We start from the raw sequence: 22,114 nt of genomic DNA, 5'->3' as shown, positions 1-22,114 counted from the left end.
ACCTGGTTTACTTGCAGAGACACCAGGGGCCTTCTTGATTTCCGACTTCAGTTTAGACGCCAGAACAAACCGCCTGAACCACTCCTCCTTCTCTCGGCCAGTTCTCCCAAAGAGATAGAGTATCTGGTCTCGCTGGCCAGATCGGGTTCCCTCCTGAGGATGGGGTGGCTTCTTGGGGTCCTCGCTTCCCAGCTCTCGCTCAGCTGGAGGCTTTTCTTCAGAAGGTTCTTTATCAGTCTGGGCCTTAGACATAAAGTCATCTTGTCGACCAAGCTCAATACCAATGGGGTACTTTTTATTCCAAATTCGTTTTCGAGCCAAACTTTTGGGTACAAGATAAATCTATGGGAAAGGGAAATGATGGTTGACATACAAAATTAAGAACTGGCCACACTGTGCATTAATACTACGCAGAACACAAATGCAAACTTTATAGCCTTTTTGACTAAGACAATGAGTGTAAGCTACCACCTGTCTACAACGTGAGTATAGAAACTGGGATAGAGTTTTAGAAGTGACTTGTTATTCTTCGAACTCATTCCAGAAGTAGATGTTTAACAATTCTGCAAGAGTTACAAGCATCTATAATTTTCAGGTAATGGTGGCACAAAAATTATTTAGGAGGTGATCATCAACTAAGTTTCATGACCTGGACCAACCATACATTTGAAAAAAAAAAAAAAAAGTTTATCAAACTAGATCTAGATGAAGCTCAAGTTTATCATTCTCAAGTCTATCATTCTCAAGTTAAGAGTGAATTTATACAAAAACTATTTTAAGTACTTCTGTCATTTGAGGTAAATTTAAAGATCATTCACATGAGTTATAACAAGAGAAAACCTACAGCTTTTTGGAATAACAGACAATTTACATTTCTCAACAACAGTAGTATGTAACACTTACCAAATGTAGTTATTTTGCATCTCCATAATTTTCACATATACAGAGTCCTCACTCATTATTACCCTAGTACCACCACACTTGGCTTTTTGTTGGACTGAAAAACTTAAAAGTTAACTCAGTCAGATGACTGTGTTATGCCTTCGGTCCTCAAAGTGTGGTCCATGGACCACCAGCAGCAAGGGTATCACTTGGGAGCTCATAAAAATGCACTCTCAGGCCCCCACTCAGAGTTGCTGAAATAGAATCTACATTGAAAAAGATGCTTGGGTGATTTGCATGAAATTACACACACACATACTACACACACATGCCCTTTTGAGGAGGAAAAATGCAGTAAAACAAGATTCCAAATGCTGTTTTCATTTCGGTTTCTCAAATTGGCCAGGCTCACCTTGCTGTCTGAAAGGTCGTAGATTTTCTGGCTGATGTAGGTAACCTCTGGCTTTGTTTCATTGTAGCTTGCCCTCCTGGATATATTTTTATTGGGCTTTGAAAGTCTTAAGGTCCCACCCTCAAGTCGAACAAAGACTGAATGTGTCAAAGTTGCATGGTAAGTTTCTGGATCATAGTTGTAAATCTCATTCATCCATCCCTGATGGAGAAAAACTTCCATTAGTAAAATTAGAGTAAACAGAAATCCTATTTGATACAAAAATGAAGATCACTGAAGTCGATGGGCCACTGAAACCAAACCTGACTGCGACGCAAACATCGATTCATTGGTGACTGGGAGTTACTCAGACAGGTGCAAAATTTGAAGGATAATCAGTGTAGAGCTGTAAACTGCTAGGTTTCTGATAACTAAAAATGTGGATATGGGGGACGAATGATAATGCCCATTTCTCTAAATAAAAGGTTCTTTTCTTTCTTTTTTTAAAAGGTAACAAGCGAATCAGGAAACTCAAAAGTTTTATTCATGTAAATAGAGCAAGTCTTTCAGCCTAACCTCCTCTCGGGGTGAACACTACTACCCAGTCTGATCTTCTTAAATTAGCCAAACTCATCCTCTTCTCACTCACCTGCAAACCATCTTTGGAATTTCACAGATCATACTAACTAATGCTAACATTCCAGGACTGAGACCTTCCACTCTATTTCTAGCTCACTGAAATCACACAGTAAGGCAGATGATCAGAAATTAGGCATTAAGAATTACAGATATGATCAGGGGCGCCTGGGTGGCTCAGTCGTTAAGCGTCTGCCTTCGACTCAGGTCAGGATCCCAGGGTCCTGGGATCGAGCCCCACATCGGGCTCCCTGCTCGGCGGGAAGCCTGCTTCTCCCTCTCCCACTCCCCCTGCTTGTGTTCCCTCTCTCTCTGTCAAATAAATAAAGTCTTAAAAAAAATTATAGATATGATCAATAGTATGTCACAATCCAAAGAGATATAGTAACTTAAATAAGTAAAATTGTGCCCCACGTCTCCCCCCAACCCCAGTCAACATAAATGAACGTATACACTGATCTTCACATACAGCACACGTATGAAAGTGTAAGGACTGACACACCATAAAATTATGGTAAAGCTCCTCTCAGAGGGATGATCAATATTCATCATTTAATACTCTACCTGTCCCACTGTCCTTTTTCAGATGATACAGTGGCCCAGATCTTTTTAAAAGAAGCTCTCTAGGGAATTTTAATTGATTCTCTTCCATACTCTTCATTTTCTTCTCCTTTTTAAAAAGATTTATTTATTTGAGAGAGAGAGAGAGCATGTGCACATGGTAGCGGGGGGCAGAAGGAAAGGGAGAGAGAGACTCTCAAGCAGACTCCCCACTGAATGAGGTCAATCTCACGACCCTGAGATCATGGCCTGAGCAGAAATCAAGAGTCTGACACTCAATCAACTGAGGAGCCACCCAGGCACCCCTCTACTCCCCTCATTTTAGAAATGTTTTTGAACCGAGCAGAGAGGTACCAAAAATCACAATGCAATTGGGAATGTCCTTCTTTTCAAAGAATGGCCATTTCCACAGTGAGTACTTGGGTCTCACACTTAAGTTTTGACCTGTGCAATTTATGAGACAATTACATAGTTTTATATATATATATATATTTTTTTTTTTTTCCATTTTGCATGAGTTAGGAGTAGCTCTCCCTCCTCCCAATGCGTTGCTGCATCTATTAAAGTGTTGAATGACCAAGAGCGTGGCGACAGGGAGAGGGTGTAATCTAGATGTTTCAATGATCTGAGCAATGAAATGAAAAGAGGGACAAGCAAGACAGTGGGGCCTGCAGTGGACTGTACAGTTGGAGCATCAGTTTGGGAAGGTTTATTTCGCTAAATATAGAGCTAAGGACATTCTTTGGTTCATAGTTTTTTGTCTTTTTCCTTAGTCTGTTATTATGGTAAAGTATATTCATTGATTTTTGAATGTTGAACCAGTCTTGCATTCTTGGGAAAATTAGGTATTGGTCATGATGTGCTGAAGCCGGGTTCCACCAGCTCATGAGAGCTAATTCTACATGCTTCTTCCTGATTCCGTTGTCAGGGACCTCACATTGGTAGCTTACAGCTGGCCACGGTGGGAGTTTTGTTTGTTTTTTTGTTTGTTTTTTGGTGGAAGTTTTTATATCATGGAAATCAGTGAAAAGTACAAACAGGGCTTCCCTTTGATCCAGAGAGCCATTTTATCAGCACAGTACTAATATTATCCTTTTTTACATTGCAGAATTTGGCTTGCTAATACTATGTTCATTTGTCCCCCTAAATTCATAAGGGAAATTGGTCTACAGTTTTCTTGCAATATCTTTCAATATTAGCTAGCCTCATAAAATGAGTTGGGAAGTGTTCCTTCTCCTATGCTCTGGAAGAGTTTGTATAAAATATTTCTTCCTAAAAGGTTAAGTAAATTTGCCAAGGAAGCCATCTGGGCCGGGAGTTTTCTTTATAGAAAGGTTTGAAACTATGAATTCAATTTATTTAATTTCTACTGGAAATTAGGCTATCTATTTCTTCTTGAGTGAGCTTTGGTAGCTTGTGTCTTATAAAGAATTTGTTTATTTTATATAGGTTGCCCAACTTGTGGGCATAATGTTGTTTGTAATATTTCCCTATTATGCTTTTTAAATCTGTAGAGTCTAGTAATATTCTTTTAGTCCTAATATTGGTAATTTGTACTTCTAAAATAAACACTTAATGCTATTACTTTCCCTCTAAGCACTGCATCAGCTGCAATTTTTCATATGTTGTATTTTCAATATCATTTGATTAAAATGTTTTCTACTTTCCCCTGTGACTATCTTTGGACCAACAGGCTTATGAGAAGTATGCTATTTAATTTCCAAGTGTGTGGGAATTTTCCAGATATCTTTTTGTTACTGATTTTTAGTTCCATTTCATGATGGTCAGAGAACATGCTTTTTATAATTTCAGTTCTTTTAAATTCGTTAAGTTTTTATGGCCCAGTATATGGTATATCTGGTGAATGTTCCATGTATACTATAAAAAATATGCATTTTCTATAAATATATTTGTCTTTTTAAAAAGTGTTTGTCTAAAATGTTTCAAACAACATTTTTGCTAAAGATCTCCTGGCATATAATCCAGTTTTCTTTTTATCCACTTTGGTTGCAGAAAGTACTTTCTTACCTAAATGGGTTTATACTAGGCCGAAAGTTCTAAAGGCAACTAGATTAATAAAGAACTTGAAGCAGATCTGATTTTTCTGGCCTGCTTCAGAGCCATGCTCAAAGGTCAGGCTGTATTTACTTGCAGAGCTACTAAAACAAAGAAGAATCCGTGGAGGGAAGGATGAAAGGGCTGGTGCTGAAGAATTTCTTAGGGCCAGGGAATGACAATGAGATTAAAATAGCCACTTCTATCAGTGTCACTTACAAGCCATTTAGCCATACAGTCCCCACCGGGGATGGCTCTTCTTGAATTATTCCACTCTGAGTGTACATCTCCTGCCTAGAATAGAGGTTTTTGAGGATACACGGCATGTGAGATAGCCTCTCTGGGGTCCATAATTACATCTTACCTGAGATGTTAAACCTTTTTTTCCTCTGATTCTTGAGTTATGATAATCATAATTTGATATATGTCAAACATTTCTACAATAATATCTCCATATAAAAGATTTTTCATTTGTTTCTAGCTATGTGAAATCGGGGAGGTTTATTTCGCTAAGTATATGGACATGTAAAAAAGTCAATAGAAGTAACACGGCACTGGAATTTTGGACGAAATACCCAGCATTATAGTTGTCATCATCACCAGACTAGAAAGGCAGGAAACAAAAAAAGTTAGGCATATTATGAAGTTATTCTCAAATAACAGGAGAGTCTCTGAGAAATAAAGTAATGTGAGCTGTAGAGAGTCTCCCCTTTTGAAACTCTAAGACTGCACAGGTTAACTGATCTATGAATACGAGACATTTGGGAATAAAAGGCTGTTTCTCTCCAATTGCTTTCATTTTGCCTTTCCTAATAAGTCAGAAAATGCAGAACTGTGCAGGGAAGCACTGTCCAATGGAAATATAACATGAACCATAAATACGCACCATGAAAATACATAATTTTAAATTGTCTAGTAACCATAATAAAAAAAAAAAGCAGGTGAAATTAATTTAAACTATGTTATTTAACTCAATACAGTCAACCCTTGAACAACATGGGTTTGAACTGTGCAGGTCCACTTATGCACAGAATTTTTTCAGTACATACAGTATACTACTGTACATTTACTTTATCTTCCTTATGACATTCTTAATATTTTCTTTAGCTTATTTTAAGAATATGGTATACAATACATATACTGCACAAAATACGTGTTAATCACCTCTGTTAGTGGTAAGGCTTCCTGGTCAACCATAGGCTATTAGTAGTTAAGTTTTGGGGGAGTCGAAAGTTATACAAGGATTTTCAATTGCACAGGGGGTCGGTGCCCCATCTCCCACACTGTTCAGCGGTCAACTGTGTATCCAAATATTATCATGTAAACACATAACATTAACATTATTGATTATATTTTACATTCTTTGTTTTGTACTAAGTCTTCAAAATCCAGCACATATTTCACACTTAGAGCACGGCTTGGTTCAAACTAGCTGCACTTCAAGCGCTCAATGGCCCCACGTGGTCAGTGGCTACTATATTAGCACACAGCCGACTCGTGGGTTTTGCCTTTTCGAACCTAGACACCTAGCTCAAGCAGGATGATCAAAATTCCCCTCTCTTCTCTGCTGACACTTCCAGGATTCTAAATTTTATTTTACATTAGGTCATCTCTATGTCCGTCCAATATGGAACTCAAAGTCATGACCCCGAGATCAAGAGTCATAAACGCTGCTGACTGAGCCAGCCAGGTGCCCCTCTTGCTGACACTTCCAACATAAGCAGTTTTATGCTGTGTTTTACTAGGTGCTCTACCAACTTACATGAGAGAAGATGGTCTAAGTAATCTCCAGATGCAACATTCAATCTCAGAAATTCAAAACCACTTTAAAAAGCTAACATGTGGGGCACCTGGCAGGCTCAGTCAGAAGAGAATGTGACTCTTGATTGGGGTCGTGACTTTGAGCTCCATATTGGGTATAGAGATTACTAAAAAAAATAAACTTTAAAGAAAAGCTAACATGCAATCTTAAAAACTAAGGAATAAGAGTAAAAGTAATCTAAGTAAAAGGCTAAAGTTTTTGAAAACTGTTACAGTTCTATAAGGTCATTAAGACACTCAATTTGCAAACAAACTTACATTAAGTTTTTAGCTTATTCTTCTGTTTTTTAGCAGAAAAGAAGACAGGCTACAGAGGCACATGTGTTAGGTCACACTGCTTCAGCTCATCTGTTTACACGATTACCTGGTGAAAAGCCATCACTCCGTACTCATTTAACAAACTGCTGCACAGCTACTATTCCTGTATCTGGTTAACAAGGGCAAACACTTCAGTGCTTTGGGGATTTGCTCCTGACCCAGCAGCCTGAGTTCCTACCCAACTCAGAGAGCCAGCCCTCCGGAGTTCTTGCTGGGCTGCAGCCTGTGACCCCCCACCACCATGGCCACAGTTCCAAGATGATACGTGGTCGTCTTTGCTCACTGCTCTGACAGAAAACAAACAGATCACCGTCTACCATTTGCCAAGTTGCAGAAATACTAGAACAACCTGATTTAGAGGCATGTGGAGGAGAAAAGAGAGTTTCAAGTCCTAACCAGTTCGGGAACATAACCCCACACCTGCCCGACCAGGGGACACTGGGTAGAGGCAGGAGTAGGCCTAAGAAGAGAATCTAGGAGATGCCTTTCCTCAGGAAAGGTCCAGGAGGCTCCAAGCTGCCTTCTTCTGGTTCAGGGCTGGCTTGAGCCTCCTCCCCATCACCTGCTCCTTTCGCAATCACCACTGGCTGCGTTCCAACACAAAGGGCCCTGTGGCTCCTCTTTCCTTTTTATCTTCACAGTGCCTGTTCCCTACACTACCATTTGCTTTTCTTTGTGTTCAGGAGCTATCCGAGGCTAAAGCCCAAAGCTGCCAACAGATAAATACAACTCACGAATCAGGATTTCAACTGCATGTCTATTGCCAACAATCATTTGTTAGCTTCAGTGAGACCGGACCCTTGGCCATACATGACAGACTGCTGGTCAAAACCCATGCATTGCAACCTGCCCACAAACATTAGCAGAACTGCCGGGCCTGACACACCTGTGTTCCAATCCTGGCTTCACCACCTGCTAACTGCCAAGTTGGGTGGTACTTATCCTTAGATGCTTGGTCTTCTTGCCTGTGAGGGGGTCTAACCCAGCTTCGTGCCTCCCCCGTCCCCACCTCACCCTCTTGCTCCAGCTGTAATGAATTCCTCCACACTATCAGTACTTTAAGTGAGGTACAATCTGCATATACAGTAAAGGAACAAATCTTACCCATGAGATTTTAAGATATTAAGGTTTGTAATAATAGCTGACATCTGAGCTCACATTATAATCCAGGCACTTCAGCTGCACTAGCTCCTTCTGCAGATTACTTAAGATCTAAGTGAGCAAGATGGTGAGCGGGGTTAAGTGACTTGCCTAAAGAGGTTAAAAAAACAAAAACAAAAACAAAAACAAAAAAACGTGGCCCAGCGAGTGGCAAATCCAGGACTTAAGCCAAATTTACCTGACTTCGAGGCCCAGGCTCCTACCTTCCCTCCATAGCACTGCCCACCTTCTGTCTGGCTAGCCATCCCGCAGGTCATGGCGAAGGTGACACTTTTCCCAGGGAACCTCTCTGATCACCTGTTGTCTACTGCCTTCCTCCTATCACTGTATCTGTTAACTGCCTGGTCTACTTTGCATACAAACGCGGGAAGACAATCAGAGTCGTAGCACAGGTTCACTGACTGAGTACCTGAATGTGTCCTGATTTAGACGGCCCCCGTGAGGGTTACAGGGGATCTGTACATCGAGCACGAGTGAGCAGGACAAGCTGGTGTGCCCTTCACAGCCTGGAAGTATTGTTCTACTCGCAGAAGTGGAGAGAAGCACAGAAGGAGTGGAGAGCGCAGAGGCCGGCAGAGGTTATTTTGAAGCAGAAGGCTTGGTCACTGCTCCCAAGGAGAGAACCAAGTTATAATTGCACAAAATAGAACCAGAGAATAAGTAACCTCAGGAAGAATCTTAAGAGTAAAAGGTGTTCAAGCTTTTCAGGACAGAAACTGAATTAGCTACTTCTCTATAACACAGAGAGGTAGGTGCTGTGACTGGTGGTCAGGTTTCTTGATTCCCATGCAGGGCTCCTTCCAGAACATTATGAGCTTTGATAGGAAACCTTGAGTCACAAGGCTGCTACTTGACCTGCATCAGTCAGGCATCCAGGATGCTGATGGCCATTGGAAGGCTCCAGGCAAGAGGTGGCCAGGCATGATTCTCCTGCTTCTGTCCCCTAATGCGCCTTACTGTCCCCAAACCGCGCAGGCTACCCTTGCAGAAAGTGATCTCCCAATGCAAACCCCGCTGGCTTTTGATACCTTCAACTGGCCAAATTCTTCCTGCAGTTTGACCAACTCCTTAGATAAAGCTGCAAATGGAACTTCCAGACCTAAGCAGTCAAATGTCAAATCTAGCGAGCAGTGCAGCAACTTCAAGGCCTTCCCCCAGTTCCCCATATAGTACCCAGCTGTCTATTGCTTAGCTGTTCTACAATTCTTAACCCTCCACTTCTTAACAAGTAAGATATTTCTCCAGTTTGGGGTGCCTGGGTGGCTCAGTGGGTTAAGCCTCTGCCTTCGGCTCAGGTCATGATCTCAGGGTCCTGGGATCGAGTCCCACTTCAGGCTCTCTGCTTGGCAAGGAGCCTGCTTCCCCCACTCTTCCTGCCTCTCCGCCTACTTGTGATCTCTGTCAAATAAATAAATAAAATCTTTAAAAACAAAAAAGGATTTCTCCAGTTTTACTTTGTTATGAGACATAGGAGGGAGTATAAAGAGGCTTAGTATACAGTTAGCAACTCATTCCATTTCAACAGCTCAACTAAAAACCTCAGAGGTGCTCCCAACCCACACTAAAGCAGCTCAGACAAGCCTCGTTTCTTTCGGAGGCTGGAACTGTTAAAATGGAGACAGTTGCACGCACTGGGGGACAATGACCACAGTCAGCTGGCCCACAGCTGTCTGGCCCACAGACTGGTCCTGTGATCCTGTCTGTAAAAGGTCAGGGGTTTCTATTCAATTCTCCACTGGATTTAGAAGCCGTATCTGGCTGAAAGTACAAACCACAATCTATAAAGGGACTCATTTAACACTCAGAAAGATTAAAGGCGGCAATTAACCTTTTGCAAAAGAATGAAGTCTGGGAGAACTACTATGTGTTCACTTTCAGTTACAGTGCTAGTCAGGAGGTCAAGACCAACGCTCTCTCTTGGTCAGCTTGATGCGGTGCTGACCAGAGCGATGCGCCCGAGGAAGCGATGGGGCTTTCTCTCTCTATCTTGGGTGTCGCGTGGGCTGACATCCTGCTGTCACATGGCTGGGCTGGCATTTGAGGCTGCCTGTCATTCAGCTCCCCTGCATCATTCCTTCACCCAGCCTATCGGGAGAGGAACAAATCCTAAACATAAGGACAGAGCCACAGCCCGAGGCCCTGGCTGCTGGAAATCCTCTGTGAAGCCGATAAAAAGGGTTGAAGACTTTTCTTTTGTCCCCAGAACTAAAGCATAAGCATAAGCAAGAGTCTTCTCTTTGCAGGTTTTGACCCTTTTTGATGCATTAATGGTTTAGAACTGGAAGTCATCAGTTAAAACACGATCTCACAGATCATGGACTTAGAGACTATGGCAGGAACAGTCTACTTAAATTTACAGAATGTTAGATACAAATTTGATTTTACCCATAAAAGACAAAAAAACCAACAGATATATAGACTTCATAGTATGAATGACAGCCTCAAGCAAATAGTCAACATTCAAAATAGATGCTACTCAAAGAAACCATCAAGAAGGGGAAAAAAAAAGTCTATTAGGGGAGAGAAGCACCAACATCAATACCATCCACATCCTCCAACAGCCCACTCCAAGGTCACCTTCACGGCCACGTCACTAGAAGCTGTGGAGTCCAAGCTAAAGCCACAGACTCTGCCTGGCAAAATGGCCCTTATCTCAGCTTTTCCCAACCTTCAGGGCAGCATCTACTCAAAGAACACTTTTTAGAATGTACTGGCAAATAGTAGAAGAGAAAATGAGCATTCAAAAAAAAAAAATGTTTTTTAGAGAAAGAGGAAGGGGAGGGACAGAGGGAGAGGGCGATAGAATCTCAAGCAGACTCCAAACCCAGTGCAGGGCCCAACATGGGGCTTGATCTCATGACTCTGAGATCACAACCTGAGCCCATGTCATGAGTTGGACGCTTAACCAACTCAGCCACCCAGGCACTCCTGAGCATTCAAATTTGACAGAAAAATAACACAATCTCAGATGAACCACTGAAATAATCAAGGTCTGATTTACACTAACACATGATAAACATTAAATCATTATCAACAACTTTTGAAATTATAAGACAAGAGATTAGCAAGCCAATAAATTAGGAGCCTCTAAAATTTTAGATCACACAGACCCACTCTCTCAGATCCACCATGCCCACAGCTTCTCTCCTTACCCCATAGATGAAACCTGCAACAAAACTAAAAAGCATGGTCCTGGAATACCTAGCCAGAATCCAGAAGATATTTTCTCAAGGAAATGATGCTATAAACTTAGTCATATATAAGTAAACCAGAATTACCATTTAGCCATGCTGTAAGCTAATGAGTTGAGTGAGAAATTGGCAAAATGTTGGTAATTGTTGAAGTTGAGACTGGGCATTGGGTACATGGGGTTTCATTACACCATTCTCTTCTGTGTATACTAGACATTTTCTACAATAAAAAGTTAGAAAATACAAGCTCAAGAAAAAAATCATTCTGGAGTCACCTGACATCCTTAACCACACTATTCCAATGGAATTCAGAAAGCATTTTCTACACAGTTAGATTTCCAACCAACTTTAAAACATGCGTAGCTGCTTTTAAGTGAGGGCTGCCTGCACTGAAACCTGGTATTTCTCAAGTGACAAGGGACACTGGGAAATAGCCATGTTTATAAAAGCCATCCATAAAAACTCAAGTGACCCATTATGGGAGCAGGATATTTTCAGTTCAGAATAATGTAGAAAGAAATGCTCTTTTATTTCTTGTACTCACTAAATTAGGAGTTATAGACACCAACAAAAGCAACCCAAGTCTCTTCTGGTTGTAATGGAGCTGTTCTCTCCTTAATATCTGAACACTCTAATTTCTTGAAAGAAAGAATTGCATGAAATTGAGATTAAATTTACAAGCTTGAATTTCTTCTCAAAATCTATAAAGTTCTCCCTACAAAATTATACTTATATGTCAATACCAAAGCCTGTATTTAGGGACTGCAATGATTTAAAAAAAAAAAAAATCTATCCTCCTTACTAAAAACCTAAATGTGATATAACCTAAGGGGGAAAAAAAAAACCATTCTCCAAAATTTATTTCTATTAGTTTTGCGATGGTGGAAATGCAATTTTAGTTGACCTTATGGGCCGTATCTTTTTTTTTTTTTTTTTAAGATTTTATTTATTTGTCAGAGAGAGAGGGGAGAGAGCGAGCACAGGCAGACAGAATGGCAGGCAGAGGCAGAGGGAGAAGCAGGCTCTCCGCCGAGCAAGGAGCCCGATGTGGGACTCGATCCCAGGACGCTGGGATCATGACCTGAGCCGAAGGCAGCCGCTTAACCAACTGAGCCACCCAGGCGTCCCTCTTTTTTTTTTTTTAAGATTTTATTTATTTTATGGAGAGATAGAGAGAGCCAGAGAGCACAAGCCGGGGGAGGAGAGGGAATGGCAGAGAGAGGAGCAGCAGCAGTCTCCTTACCGAGAAAGGAGCCTGATGCGGGGCTTGATCTCAGGGCCCTGGATTCATGACCCCAAGCCAAAGTCAGATGCTTAACCGATTGAGCCACCCAGGCGCCCTGTGAGCCACATATTTTAAAAAGAGCCAAGTTGTTTTGATGTTTATGTTAAAATAATTTTAGAAAAATTTTTAAAAAAGAGAGAGAGAGAGAGCGACAGATCATCACTCTAGAAACCAACATTCTACGGTTGTGTTCCACGAATGGTTTGTAAGTCAGAGATAAAGAATTTACCCATGACTATAATTCAAAACTGCATGAGCCATACACTCAAACATACATCAAAGAACCTTATGAAATCTTCAGGAAGCTTATCATTACAGACACGTGGAAACCTCAGTGTACAGGAATGGCACTGAATTAGGTACACTCCTGGTCAAGTGACAAGTACATTCTTTTTTTTTTTTAAGATTTTATTTATTCATTTGTGAGAGAGAGAGCATGTGCGTGCACAAGCAGGAGGAGCAGCAGGCAGAGAGAGAAGCAGGCTCCCTGCTGACCAAGGAACCCAATGCAGGACTCGATCCCAGGACCCTGAGATTATGACCTGACCCAGAGGCAGACACTTCACCGACAGAGCCACCCCGGCTTCCTGTGACAGTACATTCTCAGAGAAGTCTCACCAAAATTGCTTAAGAATGCTCAGCAAAACCACACATTCCAAATGCAGTGCTGACTCTGAATATCTTTCTCCCCGTGCCCAACCCCACTCCTTCCCAGGGTCCCCAGCTCACAGTATCTAGCCAGTCACCCAAAATAAAACCCCCAGAAGGTTCCTACACAGGGGTTGTTGCTCAAAATGAAGCCTTTGGGACTCTGCAGCACACGAGTCTCCACCTTGAGCTAACATACCCAGACTGCCAAGCTTTGAGTCACATCCGTGTGTCCTAGCATTTTGGTGGCCCCCCTTCCTCTCACGTGTTCGACTTGTCACTTGGTGCCTGTGTAGCCGCCTTTCTCCTATTTGCTGCTTCTCATCAGCAGCATGACTGTATGAAATAACAATGTATGAATTCCCAACATTAAGAACAAGCAGGCTTTCAAGGAGGTTCTAAGAGTCGTTCTACGGACTTGGTGACAACTGTTTGGCCTTACAGAGGTTTTGACTGCTTCCGTCCCAGATGAGAGAGCTGCTGACTGGCAGGGTTGAGTGAGACATGGTGAAGGGTCATGAGGCCGGATCAGGCACATATCAGTCCTTGAGAACAGCTACTTCTTGGCTGCTAGCCAGTCTTTGTGACTCTTCATCCCATATACTCACCACTGTGGCAGTGTCATTTTTTTTTTTAAGATTTTTTTATTTATTCATTTGAGAGAGACAGAGAAAGTGAGTGAGAGCACGGACAGGGGGGAGGTCAGAGGCAGAGGGAGAAGCAGACTCCCTACTGAGCAGGGAGCCCGATGTGGGGCTCAATCCCAGGACCCCAGGATCATGACCTGACCTGAAGGAAGATGCTTAACCGACTGAGCCACCTAGGCACCCCCTGTAGCAGGGTCATTTTTAAATACAAATATCCACAGTGTGGATGGAAGAGTAAAATCACCGGGAGAAAGTACAAAAGAGCTTTACTTTACTTTTCTCCTCCCTTTCATGTGAAGTCTCGCTGAAGAGAAACTGCAGTGCTTTCTGAATTGTTTATGGAGCCAATTTAGGACTTAGACTCTCAGTCCTGGGCCCATAGGTGAGAACCTCCATGAGTCAGAGGCTTAAAAACACAGTCTCTTAAAATACTCCTGGAGCACTAACCCTCCTGCCTGTCTTGTTCATGGGGCCCGAAGATACAGTCTACTTAGGGCACGAACTTGGAGGATCACTGTCAATGCTGGGCCTCTATGCTAGAGATCTTTATCATAGGCAGGTTTTACAGCCCATGTCTGCAAATTTTTTTTTTAAGTTTCCATGCCTGCCCTCAAAACTTGCACCATTACATCCTCTGTAAAAACCAAGGGAATAGTAGCAGATCCATTGAAAATAATTTGCAACAGCTAATTCCCCTAATTCAAGCCTATTTTCAAAAAGGGGCTTTTTCGGCCCTAGGAACAGGTTCACAGATCTGCTTTATAAAGAAACCAAGGCCCATCGCCTGCATCACTTTTATTTGTTTTATTTTATTTTATTTTATTTTTTTCCCTGCATCACTTTTAAAGTCATAGATCTAGCGGAAATCTAGAACTTGCCACCATCGCCATTTCTCTAATGCTCAACTTGGCAGACACCAGCAGTCCTCTCCCCCTTTGAATTCAGGAGGCCAGCGCTGGAGGAGTGTAGGTAAGAAAGAGCAGACTTGCTGCCAGAGGTTTCTACGTAGTAAAAATCAAGTTCCAAATCCTGTGAAAGATGGACCATCTTGGCTTTTCCACTGCTGTGGGAAAAGAAAAACCTCTTCATAATCTGTACTTTTTGGTAATTATTTTTTGTCTTCTTAAAAGACCACCCCTGTCAATCCAACTAAATTTTTTTTCTTTAAGTATCAGGGATTTCTGGGCACCTGGGTGGCTCAGATGGTTAAGCATTGGCCTTTGGCTCAGGTCATGATCCTGGGGTCCTGGGACCGAGCCCCACATCAGGCTCCTGGCTCAGCAGGGAGTCTGCTTCTCCCTCTGCTTCTGCCTCTCCCCCTGCTCATGTTCTCTCCCTCTGTATCTCTCTGTTGTAAATAAATAAATAAAATCCTTAAAAATTAAAAAAAAAAAAATCAAGGATTTCTTTTAAAAAGCAACTCAAGGAGCGCCTGGGTGACTCAGTGGATTAAGCCTCTGCCTTCGGCTCAGGTCATGATCCCAGGGTCCTGGGATCAAGCCCCGCATTGGGCTCCCTGCTCAGCGGAGAGCCTGCTTCCTCCTCTCTCTCTGCCTGCCTCTCTTCCTACTTGTGATCTCTCTGTCAAATAAATTTTAAAAATCTTTAAAAAAAAAAAGGCAACTTCATTAGGAGATGACAAGGCCAATACTGCCTCACCACCTACATTTCCTGATAAAGCCTCATTCATTCATTTACTCATTCATCATCCAACCATCTACCCACCTATTCATCCAGTAATTACCTATCAAGTGCCCAATATGTGCTACATGCTGAGGACACAACGATGAAAACGATGGATGTGGCCTGTGCATTCAGGAAGCCCATTGTGAACTGGAGGAGATGGGCAATAAACATACATATAACTAGGGCTCTCACAAGTACTATGAAAGTGAGGCAGAGAAGGCTAGCTGTCCCTCAAACTTGGGTACTCCTTTCTATAGTCTATAGCTGTTGCTGGGAAGAAGCTGCCGAGCCAAGTCCCAGATTCCCCATGACCCCCGACATTTCGGAGGATCTATGTGACTAGCTCACAATGGAATGTGAGTAGAAGTGCTGTGTGTCACTTCTAGGTCTAGGCATTATAAGAAGGCATGCCTTCTTTTGCTTTTTCATTCTCCTTCTGCCAGCTGGATTTAAAGAACTCTAAAACCCTAGTACCCTAGGCAGGGATCAACAAACTGAGCCTGAGGCCTGTTTCTATAAAGTTTTATTGGAACAGGGCCACACCCATTTATTTACACACTGTCTGTGGCTGTTTTCCTGCTACAATAAAGAGGTAAGTGATTTTAAAAAAGAAGAGTTAAGTGATTGCAACAGAAACTATATGACCCACAAGCATAAAATATTTACTATCTGGCCTTTTAAGAAAGTTAGCTGAGCCACAAGATGGAAGGAGCTTGGGCCCCTGAATCAATACCTAGGGATGGCCACCCACCCACCAGGAATATCCAAACAGGACTCTTCCACAGGCAAGAAACAACTTCTCATTTGTTGTAATAGCTAGTGTTATCCTACCTCTTACAAAAAATAAAGCACAATGTCCAATGAGAAAATGTAAGAAAATAGATGCTTGAAGTAAGACCCCACTACCCTTTCCTTTTCTTATTGCACCATCTGAGTCCCAAATTTAATGTCAACACTGCTAAATGTTTTAGAGTGTCATACTTTTTAAATGGTTCCCAAGAGTATGATCTCCAACTCAGTAAAATTAAGCCCAAAGAACATTTGCATTTGAAATCTTTGCCTTACAATACACAACCTACCCTTCTAATCTGTAGTAGTGTTACTTTTTTAAAATTAAGTATTTAACCACGCCTCTAAAAACAGCCCTGTATACCAAACAGAAGATTTCCTGCTAAAATATAACTTTTCCTCAACAATAACGAAGCCCCCCTAAACAAGTCAAGTGCTCGAACCAGTTTAAAGTGAATGTCACCATCGTTAGGCACTGGAGGAATATAGAAGTACCATTTTCTTTGCTAAAGTTACAGTAACTGACTTCGAGGGCATGTAACTCAGGTAGTCACAGCATCACCCTATGAAAAACACAGCAACCATAATGAGTCCCTCCTACTCCACTTCATATATTAATACTAAGCTGATGTGTGTCACATCCTCAAGACTCAGCACCAGCTTCTCTTAAAAAGGAAGTCTCATATTGCCATGAGAAAGAAAAAGAAAAAAACAAATACATGATTCATTAAGTCAAAACAAAAAGAGTGAGTATGCACGCGTGTGGTGTATATATACTTGCAGAAATTTAAAAAAAGAACAAAACCAGGATAAATAACAAAATTGTTAATCCCTTCCCACTAGTGTGATAAAAAAATAAATTTTTTCTTTGGGTTTCCTATGTTTTTAAAATATTGTCTGTGTATTTATTTTGAATAAGATAAAAAGTTTATGAAACTAGAAAACAATGTTTTGGACCCTTAGCTTTCTTCCTCCCCTTGTTTTGCTTTTTTGTTTTTGTTTTTTGGTTTGTTTGTTTTTTGCGGTAGAAAGACAGGCTGCCATTTTTTAAGCATTCTTATTTAAACAGAGGGGAGAAAAAAACCTATTAACAGAGAAATGAAACCAGCTTTGAACTACCAAAATAATGCAAACAAACAAACCCCCCAAAAAAGCACTGGCAAGGCTATGGAGAAATTAGAACCCCGCGCTCTGCTGGTAGGAAGGTGAAATGGTACAGCCGCTGTGAAAAACAGTACGGCAGCTCCTCGAAAAATCTGAAACAGAATTACCATCAGATCCAACAGTCCCACTTTGGGGTGTGTACCCAAAAGAACTGAAAACAAGAGCTCAAAGAGCCATCTATACACCCACGGTCACAGCATTATTCAGCATAACTAAAACGTGGAAACAATCCAGGTGTCCACTGCTGGATGAATGGATAAGGAAAATGGGAGTACATGCACACGACCGAATGGTATTTGGTCTTAAAAGAAAAGCAAATTCTGACTAATTGTGATTATGCTAAGTAAAATAAGCCAGGCCCCAAGGGACAAATACTGTCTGATTCTACTTATATGACATACTCAATCTAAAGGACCAAGTGGAACTATGGTTGCTAAGGTCTGGAGGGAGGGAAGAAATGAGGAGTTACCATTTAATACGTAGAGAGCTTCTGTGGTACAAGATGAAAAGAGCTACGGGGATAGACGGTGGTGATGAGGCCATAAGAATGTGGATGTACTTAATGCCACTGAACTGTACACCATACAATGGTTAAGATGGTAAATTGTATGCCATTTGTATCTTACCACAATTAAAAAATATATATATATATATAAAAGTGTATATGAGCCTATGACTTACAAGCTATGTAAGCTACACCTGTACGTTTATATCTTGTATATTTTGAAACATACAAGAACACAGCAGCTTTTTAAATATACAAAAACAAATGTGAATGGAGGTTCTACTATTTTCTTCCCGCACCCTAACGGATCACCCAAGCACCTGTCGGGGGGCCCAGATCCCGAAACCGTCACAGCCTGGAGAGCGAGGTCCCTTCTCAAGCCCACATCTCACTGAGCACGAAGGCAAGAGGTGTGCCCGTAGCGGCCAACCACGGACATTGACTTGCCTCTCTTCCTCCTTTCCTTTGCTGGCATTCCAGGAGTGCTGAACCCTTCTCCAGGGTGTCAGGAATATGCAATCCTGGTAGACTCAGCTGTAACAAATCCTCAGCAAGTCGCAAATCCCCGGAAATTTCGAGAGAGACCAAAATACGAATCGCATGCAAATGCTGCTCTCCAGCGCGGCAGAGATCTTTGAGAAGCTCGCTGAGCTGCTAGCACCGGACCTAGAATGAGGTTTACCAGAGAAGTCTCTCGCGTGCCCGGAGAACGAAGAGAGACCCCAAAGCCTAAGACACACAGCTTGTGTGAAAACCCATGACCATCGACTAGGAAAATGAAGCTGGATCTAAACTCCGGCCGTCCGGAAGGGAGAATGTGCACTTGGCCGCAGCAGGGACTCACCTTTAGGATTTCCGGTTCTTGGATATCCAGAGACCTTGTGTTCCAGTGTTGTCGGTTTTTATGTAACCTGTGATATTCATGAGCACTTGGTGGTGTAAAAAACCAAATCATGCAAACCGCAGTCATGAACCCAAGACCAATTCCCAGGAGGAGTCCGCTCACGTAATGGGGCAGAGGGAGGACGAGGTACCCATACATGCACATGATAAAGAAGCCCAGTGTCTTCACGGGTAATTCCGGGTGCTGCAAGGCCGACTGGGCCTCGTACTCAATGTCAAGGGCCGGACCATCCTCTGCCAGCACCGCGGGCTTGAGAGGGCTCTCCGGGAGCTTGTCGACTGTGCTCTCGGCCTCCACTTCCAAATCGAAGTCCTCCGTGTACAGCTCGCAGAACTCCTCATCTTCTTTGCTCACTAAGGCAGACAAGGAACATTTCTCAAGAACTAGCGAGCTCGTCTTCAGGCCTAAGTCCTTCAGGCCGCCCCCCTGGGAACTACTCTTGGGCTCCGCCTCTCTTGGGGGCTCATCGGAGGCTCTGGGGTAGTCACTCGCGGGGGCGCTGGGGTCACTGCCACAGCCGTCCCCCTCTGAGTCACCGTCCTCCTCCTTGATGCTGTAGTTGTTACTGCTTTCCAGGTGACCGTTCAGGCTGGACAGATTGGAGAGTTCCGAAGCACTTGAAGATAAGGCTTTGGGCCTGTGGCTGCCACTTTCTTCCCCTATAATTTTACTGAGGAGCTGAAAAGGCTCATATATGACTTCTGAAAGGCGTCGCTTCGTGTCCTCGATTTTAGCCTCCATCTCGGGCACTTTGAAAAAGGAGCGCGTATCGGAGGGAGAAGTCAACGGGGAAGAGGGGGCGGTTTTGGAGTCTCCGCCTGTGTTTCGGGGCTGTGTGAACTGCTTGAACAGGTGCAGGTTGAGCTTGGAGTCAGGGGGCTTATAGGACACGGCGTCTGACTCCTGCCGGGAGGTGTCTGTGGACAGAGACTTCACTAAAGTCTTCATCAAGTGCCTGTGCCTCGAGGGCTGTGGGGATTCTTTTGGCTCCACCTCGGTTGACAGGGACTTCACAAGGCTCAAGAAGGGTCTGGTACTGGACAGGGTGGAGGACGAGGCACTGGAGGACAGGCTAGGAGACTTGGAAGGAGAGGACAACGGAGAGGAAGAGCTGATTTTCTGCTCGGAAAGGGAAGACACACTGGGAGAGCTAGCTAAGGGCCCCGACGAAGATGACCCTGGGGACAGAGCCGATGGCACTGTGCTTAATACTTGCACTGCCGGAGGAGGGGCCTCCAACAGCTTTACCGTGTTCTCGGAGATGGGCAGAATGGCAGGGGACACACACAGGCCATCTGCCACGATGAGCTGGCCGGCAGGGCCAGTGGAGTCATGGCCACCCTGGGATTCAAAGTAGAGGTCTTCCTTGGCTTCGAGCGCCGTCACAATGTTTTGGTCGTCCAGCCCCTCCTCAAGGTACTCCCTGAACTCCTCCTCCTCTTCCTCCTCCTCCTCGCCGGACGCCGAGAAGTGAATGGCGATAGTGTCTCGGGACACGGACCTCTGCACGTGCACTCTGGGGGCGGATGGTTTTGGCATGTCAACGGTCTTCTCGGCATGGTGACCGTTCAGACTTGTCATCGCCGGCTTCACGAGGGCTCAGGCTCTGTGGAAACAGCAAGGAAACCAGAAGTCAGGGAACCGTTTCTCCAAGGAGGGGCTGTCGTGTGCACACGGGAACGCAGATGAAGCTCCCTTCCAAATGGTGATTATGATTTTACTTGGCAGATGGCCACTGTTTTTCACTCGAGCGTGTTTGATGGTTTAATTTTCACCAGATAAATCCCAGTTAGGCATTCTCTTTTATGAGCAAGCTACAAACCGGTATTACAGAGGCCCTGCGATCTGTCAGACTTCACAACAGCTGAGTAATTGTTTCCTCCCTCTTAACTGGCTCATTTCTACCAGCCTTTCCATATCTCAACCCTTAAAATACCTGCACAATAGATGTTACCAGAGTCATTTCAGAAAGCCAACAGGCTAGAAAGAAGCAGCCTGGGGATTTTGAGGATCCTGGAACAAAAATGTCACCACTGTTTTCTAGCTATAAAAAGCCAACCCAGGAGGATTATTGCTTCCATTGCTATTTTCCCAGCAATCCTAACAATTATTTGGCTTGCTTCTCCCACCAGGACTCATACTATCTTGTCACGGCAAAGTAGCAGCCAAGTCTCCAAGGGTGGAAAGGGAAATCTCTAAATGGATTGCGATCAACTGTTGGCTTCTTTGTTCCCCAAATGGCAGAGTACTTGGGTAGCCATGAAGACAAGGTCATATTCTGGGGTTTCAGGATAAAGGAAACATATTTTAAACTGAACCCAAGGTTCAGAGAGCAGAAAAGTTAAGACTCAATGCTATAATCTACCACCAACCAAGAACTCTGTTAAGAGCTACGGTGAGAGACATGGGAGCTATGCTTTCTGCCCTTCTGGAGCTCAGCAGCCAGCTGGGAAGAAGAAAGACACATGAAAAGCTGTGCGGCACAACAGAAGACACCAAGCCGACCCTGTGCTATCTAGTACATTACCTCTCCCCCTATTCGCTAAAGGCCCATTTCCTGGACACCACGCACCATGACAGATCCTACAAAATGCAAATTAACACCACAATCTGGAAAGAGACCATATCAAAGGAGCTAAAACACACTTGAGGAATGAACCTCACATGTTCTGAGGACGGTAAGAGCAGTGTGGGAAGTAGGACACCTGCTCAGCCTTTTCTGATGAGTATGGGGCGCCTGGCTGCCTCCATCAGTAGAGTTTAATCTACTGACTTAATCACGATGTGACTCTTAATCTCAGGGCTGTGAGTTCAGGCCCCACACGGGGCACGGAACCTACTTAAAATTTTAATAAATTAAAATTATGAATGGATGGGCAGGTTGTGGTGGAAGGAGCATGATCAGAAAGAAGCGAAAAGGTGTAAAGATGAGCCTGGGCTTGATGTGTCCTGCCAGATGGGCCTTTACCTCCAGGAGGGTGGGTGGGCGCTGGGGAGCAGTGGGAGACCAGCAGCACAAGAGCGGCATCATGGGGAGCAGAAGGGCAGCCCTGGGGGCTGCTGGTATATACATGCGGGCACGCAAATAGGGCTCCTGGGACCTGCTCCTTTTGCAGCTGACACTGTGGGACCCGGAACAAGCCACAACTTCTCCGGTTCTCAGAATCTTCATCTGTAAAATGGAGGATCAAGAGTTCTTTCCAAATCTAAAGTCCTACATGATTATAGACGGTTGCATACAACCCAACATAACACACTTTGACAGATAATCTAGGATAGACGATCAACGTCACGTTGCGTGTTGTATTTCTTTAGTTTGAAGAACTCCTATATTTGAGTCTTCTGTCAAATATTCATGTGCAAAATGCAGGCACCTGATACTACCAACGAGAGAAAAAGTAAATCCGTGGCGGGGGGGTGGGGGGGAAGTGATCCTGTGTCATGAGAACAGAAAATACCCCAATGATGAC

The 22,114-nt window shown here is 43.4% G+C and overlaps 1 protein-coding gene across 3 annotated transcripts in view; it reads right to left on the bottom strand.

The window, feature by feature from the left end:
* The window catches only part of LOC111158124 (testis expressed 2), a 58,385-nt gene extending 38,160 nt beyond the window's left edge, over window positions 1-20,225 (bottom strand). For all 3 annotated transcript variants that reach the window (XR_002641337.1, XM_022519992.1, XM_022519991.1), the window contains exons 1-3: window positions 18,585-20,225; window positions 1,295-1,495; window positions 3-342 (exon numbers count right to left, since the gene is read on the bottom strand). Coding sequence is in view for 2 of the 3 variants with exons in the window: in XM_022519992.1 (XP_022375700.1) it covers window positions 3-342; window positions 1,295-1,495; window positions 18,585-20,225 (2,182 nt within the window). In the remaining variant the exon portion in view is untranslated. The remainder of the gene's footprint in view (window positions 1-2; window positions 343-1,294; window positions 1,496-18,584) is intronic.
* Between the last annotated feature and the right edge of the window lie 1,889 nt (window positions 20,226-22,114).

The sequence above is a fragment of the Enhydra lutris genome, unplaced genomic scaffold, assembly GCF_002288905.1.
Source record: "Enhydra lutris kenyoni isolate GAN:26980312 unplaced genomic scaffold, ASM228890v2 scaffoldscaffold57, whole genome shotgun sequence".
In the NCBI taxonomy this organism is placed as follows: Eukaryota; Metazoa; Chordata; class Mammalia; order Carnivora; family Mustelidae; genus Enhydra; species Enhydra lutris.
The sequence above is the reverse complement of the archived record's forward strand: the minus strand, read 5'-3'. Positions and strand labels throughout refer to the sequence as shown.